At 34.4% G+C, this 7,554-nt stretch overlaps 1 protein-coding gene across 1 annotated transcript; it reads right to left on the bottom strand.

The window, feature by feature from the left end:
• Positions 1–360: 360 nt before the first annotated feature.
• On the bottom strand, positions 361–7,131 carry LOC112054092 (larval cuticle protein LCP-22). Its single transcript, XM_024093748.2, has 4 exons — positions 6,955–7,131; positions 6,450–6,538; positions 3,310–3,570; positions 361–1,131 (listed from the first exon to the last, which is right to left on the bottom strand). The coding sequence occupies exons 1-4, from the start codon at positions 6,967–6,969 to the stop codon at positions 909–911; spliced, it is 588 nt and encodes a 195-aa protein (XP_023949516.1). The 5' UTR covers positions 6,970–7,131; the 3' UTR covers positions 361–908.
• Positions 7,132–7,554: the final 423 nt, after the last annotated feature.

Here is a 7,554-nt window from a genome sequence, read left to right as displayed (position 1 = left end):
AAATGCCGAAGTTTTTTTTATTTTTGTCGTTCACTGTTTATTGCTGTTTTTATTTTAGTGGTGTAAGATAATGATTTTATTTTGTATACATAAAATGGTTTTATCAGACAAAGATGTTATTTCAAAAGCAAAAATTCTTCTAATTTATTCATTGCTTTGAGATTTTTGATGATTTTATTTGAAATGAATAAACACTTAATTAGATCATGGAATGTATTTTGCAACAACATTGAAAGCCTTGAACTTCTCATTTTCGTTATACATTAATGCTCATAGCTATTTCAACTCTAAAGTTAATTTTAGACTTAAGTTTCAAAATTTGCAAAGTTTTAGTAGACTACGTTGAATAAATAATAAGCATTGTTTTATGAAATATAAATTTATTATCACAATTCATAAATAAGTATCTAAATTCGAATTTACTAAGTACTTAAAACTATGGTATAAATTAAAATATTCTAAGCAGACACAAATCGTCCCTTGTCAGGAACATTCATGTCCGAATTACAAATTTCTTTGTACAACTTTGGAGTATTTAGTCGTCGATAAACGTCTATTCGTTCGAAAATGTTAATGAAAAACTGTTTTCACAAATAATTCAGGCAAATCCATATTGAAATGTCTAACGGCCAGTTTTTTCATCGCAAGTCAAAGTAACGTCATAAATCAAAAGTGACGATCTTATTCACTGAAAAATAAAGTCTTCTTTACTACTTACTATTTTTACTGTTACTTTAGCTTTACATGAATAAACTGGCTGATAGTCGTGACATATTTTCTGTCGTGACTCGTGCAATGAATAAGTCAATGCATGAAAATTGCGTTAGGTATCTACTTAATCAAAATACTGATTTGTATGAGGAAACTGTTAGGAAATATCTCGTTTTTTGGCACCGTGAGCAATTTTTTTAGTTGACCTTTTCTAGCACCCATTTTCCGGAGTAAGGGGTCTCCAACCTCCTCAGTTTGGGGCGGAAACCGTTCTCATCAGCGGTGTAGTCAACTCTGTACATGAATCCGTCAGGTCCGATGTATTCGTAAAAGCCCTTTGACGCGATGCCCTCATCTAGAGTATTGGCGTTCTTCAATACTGCGTTCTCCTTCGCACGAATTTTGTTTTCGGTTTCAAAACTGTAAAGAAAAACAAATTTTTATTAATTTAATTACTCATAATTCTTTTTTAATCTCATCGATTTACATAGGTTAACCAATACGTGTGCCATTTATGGTTACAGCTACTATTCAAACAAAAACTTAATTTAAATAAATTCTGTTATAAAACCTGTTGAATTTTAATATTATAATTATGTACGGTACATCAATCGCCTATGCAAGACAGGGTAATATGTTACGTATTAATGTCGATATAATGTCATAAATGAATACGAATGATTTTGAACTCTGACCGCCGCACGCAAGATATTTGAACGCCGAAAATACGTGGTCAAGGCCGAATTTGTTGTTCCGACGGATTGTTGCGAAGTGAGATACATTACACGGATATGCAACATGAGCATATAATACTTGATAAGTTATTATAATGTTAGCAAAATTATTTTTTTTTTTTAATTTGTTACCAAGTAGAAAGGAATACGTTACTTTTTTATAGTAAATTATAATGTTTTATTTAAATCTAAATGTATCAAATAATTATTTGTAAAATAAGTTGAATTATATTTTGCCCATTTTTGGGCATTGAAATTATTTTATGATCATTGTAAAAATTTTGGATAGAAGCAGGCGTTACTTTGCGGAAGTTCATCATGATTATATAATGATTTATTTATTTTGCTATCATCCGCGAAAATTCGGCGAACCCATGCGACAACGTCACCCAGGTCCGACAAAATACTCTCTACGTACGTTTCACCCCGAAACCGGAGCATCCTCAGGAGATGTTGACTCTACAACGTGCAATTGAAAGAGACTTTGCAATTGCACGTTGTAGAGTCAACATCTCCTGAGGATGCTCCGGTTTCGGGGTGAAACGTACGTAGAGAGTATTTTGTCGGACCTGGGTGACGTTGTCGCATGGGTTCGCCGAATTTTCGCGGATGATAGCAAAATAAATAAATCATTATATAATTGTAAAAATTGTAAATATAAGTTTAAAATGTAAATGAAGATATTTTAGACAAATATAAATGCGAATTAGAAAAAAGTTACTTTGATTGTTAGTAAGTTTACTTCGAGTAGGTAACTATATTTAAATTGTTGAAAAATGTTTATAACACTAATTATATTCGTGTTTTTGCTAAAGTTATGCTCAAGTTATTAATTAAAGAGGTCGTTGAATGAATCAAATCTGTAATTACATCAATTTCCTCCGGAAGCGTCTAAGGTCATCGTCCTTGAAGGTATTACGTTATTATAAGAAAAATGCTACTGTTTTAAAATGACATTAATTTATGATGCTAAAAATTCCGAGCTTGCTAATCAGCATACTCGTTAATTATTGAAACTGTCACAAAATATGCTAATAAAACATAATGAAAAGGTTAACATTCAATCATGCAATTTTGCTGATGAATAAGGAAACGTACCTTTAGGTATCTGTATTTGGTTAAATATGTTTTATGTTAATAAATTTTGAGGCGGCAAATGATATCAGTCCAAGAATGTTGTTAACACCATAACAGTTTTGATAATAAGGAAACAGAGTATTAAATATTAATCTACTCTTTGAGCCTTTTTCGTTTAAAATAAATCAAACCTTTTTTGTAATTTTAATTGAATTTTTAGATTATCCTGATTTGAATACTGAATTTTAAAAATAGAGATTAAATATTGTACTTAGGAATGTTTTAAGAATGTGTATATATTTTTTAACTCTAACAAAATTGAACTTTAAACGAACTTCATCATTATCAACCCGATAGATAGATGAGAGGAAACTCGAACTCAGCAGTGAGCCAAATGCTCACTGCTGAGTTCGAGTTTCCTCTCAGAATGAGAATGGGGGGAGGGGTTAGGCCAATAGCCACCACGCTGGCCCAATCCAAATTGGCAGACTTCACACAGAGAATTAAGAAAATTGTCTTATGTGCAGGTTTCCTCACGATGTTTTCCTTCACCGTTAGAGATACGTGATATTGAATTTCTTAAAATGCACACAACTGAAAAGTTGGAGGTGCATGCCCCGGACCGGATTCAAACCTACGTCCTCCGGAATCGAAGGCAGAGGTCATATTCACTGGGCTATCACGTCTCGATAAACGCACTTGCTAAGCTATAATTTTCAGCTAGCAACCTGATTCAGGTAACAGGTTAATGTACTTAGTATTTTTATCAAAATATGTAGGTACTTACACAAAGTCGTATTTGTCTTCGTCGTAGTGATGCTTCTGTTTAAGAATCTTGATGCCATTGTTCTTGTAATACCCGTCCTTGTAGTATGGGTTGTATTCTTGTGGTGCTGATAGAACGTGTCTATACACATCTTGAGACGCTGCCTCCACGTATGGCTCGTAGTCGTGGGCGTAAGGACCGAAACCGCCGTCGTAGGGGTTGTCTATGTGTAGGTAAGGGTTGGGAACGTGGATGTATTTGCCTTCATCTGTTGGAATGTACCTGGAAAACAAAAAAGGTTAATTAGTTTTTGAGTTTTTTTTGTCTGTACGGCCTCCGTGGCGCAGTGGTACGCGCGGTGGATTTACAAAACGGAGGTCCTGGGTTCGATCCCCGGCTGGGCCGATTGAGGTTTTCTTAATTGGTCCAGGTCTGGCTGGTGGGAGGCTTCAGCCATGGCTAGTTACCACCCTGCTGGCAATGACGTACTGCCAAGCGATTTAGCGTTCCGGTACGATGCCGTGTAGAAACCGAGAGGGGTGTGGATTTTCATCCTCCTCCTAACAAGTTAGCCCGCTTCCATCTTAGACTGCATCATCACTTACCATCAGGTGAGATTGTAGTCAAGGGCTAACTTGTAAAGAATAATAAAAAAAAACGGAAGAATTGAGCGGTAAATTGAAAACACATCGAGCGTCGAAAACAAACGTCTAACCAGAAAGGCTACAAAACATTGCAGCAAATTGAAGCGATATCTGTATCAGATTGCTAAGTAATGCGTTTTTATAAACACCCAAATTATTATGTACTATAAGTTTAGAAAGAGTTACGCCAGACAAATACTTTGCAGAAAGTATAAGATGCATTCAATGAAAACATTTATAAAGATTTTAAGCGAAAATATTTCGTTCGTCTAATATCGTTTCGCTTACGGAGTCAATTCTATGTTTGCGAAAATATAATTACTAGAGATTACTTGGAAGTGTCACGGGTAAAGTCGAAGCTATTATATTATTTCATGTTCACGTTAAGAGGTTTAAACATTCCTCATATCAGCCGATGGACGTCCACTGCAGGACATAGGCCTTTTGTAGGGACTTCCAAACATCACGATACTGAGCCACCTGCATCCAGCGAATCCCTGCGACTCGCTTGATGTCGTCAGTTTAAACATTAGCTTTAATTAATCAATATCTTACATTAGCTCTTATCAAACGAACGATACGGAAACCGAGAACATAAAAAACAAATAATTCTCGCGAGCAAATATATTTCTTATCTTTTTCAAATTTTTCATACCAGCACCCTGCATTTTATCTTAAAAGATTCAATATCTCATTTGCATATGTAGGTTGTATACTTTCATCTCTTGCGGTTCCATCAAAATATTTAAAAAGTTGATAGAAAACTTAATAGAATACGTTTCTTTGATAAGTGTGTTGACATCCGAACAAAGTATGTTGATATTTACTGTGATATATGTTGCTACTACGAGTATATTGCAGAGGTAGAATTTAACATATTTATAAATGTTTACAGAGCCGTGATAGGCTAGTGGATATGACCTCTGCTTCCGATTCTAGAGGGTGTGAAGAGGGTCGAATCCGGTACGGGGCATGCACCTCTCCAACTTTTCAGTTGTGTGCATTTTAAGAAATTAAATATCACGTGTCTCAAACGGTGAAGGAAAACATCGTGAGGAAACCTGCATACCGGAGAATTTTGTCGATTCTCTGCGTGTGAAGTCTGCCAATCCGCATTTGGCCAGCGTGGTGGACTATTAGCCTAACCCCTCTCATTCTGTGAGGAGACTCGAGCTCAGCAGTGAGCCGAATATGGGTTGATAACGACGAAATGTTTACTAGAGCTTGAATTGCATCGAGGCTTTCATAATTGATCAATAATTGTTCCGAGTTCTAGATAAAGCTTGATGTTTAGTTAGAAAGTGCAGTGCTGTTTGAATACCAGGAACTCTTCGTAGTTATAATTATTTGCTTAAGCTTAATCCCTTCAAAGGGTAATAACGTCAGCTTATTAGCTTGGTTTCTAGTAAATAAAATGTTTAGTAATAATATTACTGCTGCTTTAATTCATATGAAAAGTCGATTTTTGAATTTAATACAAATTAAAGATATTTCTAATCATGTTTGTGGGCTATAAATAAATATAATCAATTTATTTACTATTAAAATTTATAAGAGGTCTTAGACGGGCGCGTGGCGCAGTGGGTAGTGACCCTGCTTCCTGCATCCACGGCCGTGGGTTCGATTCCCACAACTGGAAAATATTTGTGTGATGAGCATGGGTGTTTTCCAGTGTCTGTGTGTATTTATACATAATATAAGTATTTATATGTAGTATATAAATGTATATGAGTATTATAATATCAACTATCTCAGTACCCATAACACAAGCTACTCTGTATGCTTACTTTGGGGCTAGATAGTGATGTGTATTGTTTAAGTATATTTATTTATTTATTTATTTATTTATTTATTTAGTCGTTTCATTATTAAAATTGAACCACATAATTATGTGAACTACTGTCGATAGCTTTAAGTGTTTTATAATAGAATGTCTATTTTGTTTACTTTTAAAATTAATTATTCGACAAACAATGTTTTATCCGCAGTGACCTAATGGTACGTAATAAAAGTTATTGAGAAATCATTATATAGGTCGATCCATAAATGTTTGACAATTATACTTATGATTATTTAAAAAAAAAAAAATAATATATCAACCCATATTCGGCTTACTTCTGAGCTCGAGTCTCCTCTCAGAATTAGAGGGGTCACACACGCAGAGGATTAAGAAAATTCTCTGGTATGCAGGTTTCCTCACGATGTTTCCTTCACCGTTTGAGACACGTGATATTTAATTTCTTAAAATGCACACAACTGAAAAGTTGGAGGTGCATGCCCTCGGCCGGATTCGAACCCACACCCTCCGGAATCGGAGGCAGAGGTCTTATCCACTAGGCTATCACGGCTCTTGATTTTTTTACTATGTTTATATTCAGAGCGGAGTTAAATCCAACATATTTAAAGATTTTGAGCAGGTGTAACTAACTTAACTTTATTATAAACAGATGATATTTTATTATGGTATTTATTTATTATAATATGCAATGTTGCATACTACAGGTGACATTTACTTACTTGCCCGTGTCTCCGTAGTTATAGGGATTCCATTTGCCGTCTTCGATAGGTGAACCGGTGGCGGCGCATACGCAGAGCGCAAGAGCGAGCTGTAACAAATAACGTAACTTTAATTTGACATACAAATACATAAACATGTCTAACTTTACAGAAAAATACTTAAAGTTAATTAATTAATAAAAAAAAATATATCATATCCTAGTAGAAATTAATTTTCAAAATCTTTTGTTGAAATGTTTAAAAATTCTTGTAATTATGTATTATAATAATCTTATTTAAATCTGTATAAATGCTATTATTTCTTAAAAAATTTCATTAAAACATTTCATAAAATAATAATAATAACTAAGGAATTTAACTGCAATTTTTCTAATATTTATGACCTACGAGTATATTGAATTTTGCTAAATACAATATTTTTTTTCCAAATTAAATTAAATTCAACTTTAATTAAATTAAATTAAATCAAAATTGAAAAATAAATATCTAAAAAAAATGAAATTACCACGAAAGAGTTCATCCTGAATGCACTTAAAAGTTTTTTGTTCGGAGAAAAAAATGTTATTGATCACTGGCGAACGTTACAGTTCAATCACTTGCACTGCAGTATCGAACACTATGCGGAACTCTATTCACTAACTCGTGTGTACACTCCTTAGAGAATTTCAAAACATTATGTTGATTTCGAAATCGACGCTTCGCTTTTATACATTTGCTACATCGGTTCATCTCTTTGCGGGAACCAGAACGTAGCGCCTACGTCACATGGATTCACGCACACATCGGTGCGGCCTACGTAATTTTTTATCTCTGCATACCAACCATTGTTGGTCGAATTGACTTTATTGGGGTATGGGTGTCATAATTATTCTCTCTATATCTCTGTCGGTACTATTTTAGTATTTTTTTCATACATAAGCGTGACAGCCCAGTGGATATTACCTCTGCCTCCGTTTGGGGAGGTTGTAGGTTCGTATCCGGTCTGAGGCATGCATCTTCAACTTTTCAGTTATGTGCATTTTATGAAATTAAATGTCCATGTGTCTCAAAACGGTGAAGGAAAAACATTGTGAGGTAACCTGCATACTTGAGAATTTTCTCAATT

Source organism: Bicyclus anynana, chromosome 1, assembly GCF_947172395.1.
Source record: "Bicyclus anynana chromosome 1, ilBicAnyn1.1, whole genome shotgun sequence".
Lineage (NCBI taxonomy): Eukaryota > Metazoa > Arthropoda > Insecta > Lepidoptera > Nymphalidae > Bicyclus > Bicyclus anynana.
This window is presented reverse-complemented; position numbering and strand designations above follow the sequence as displayed.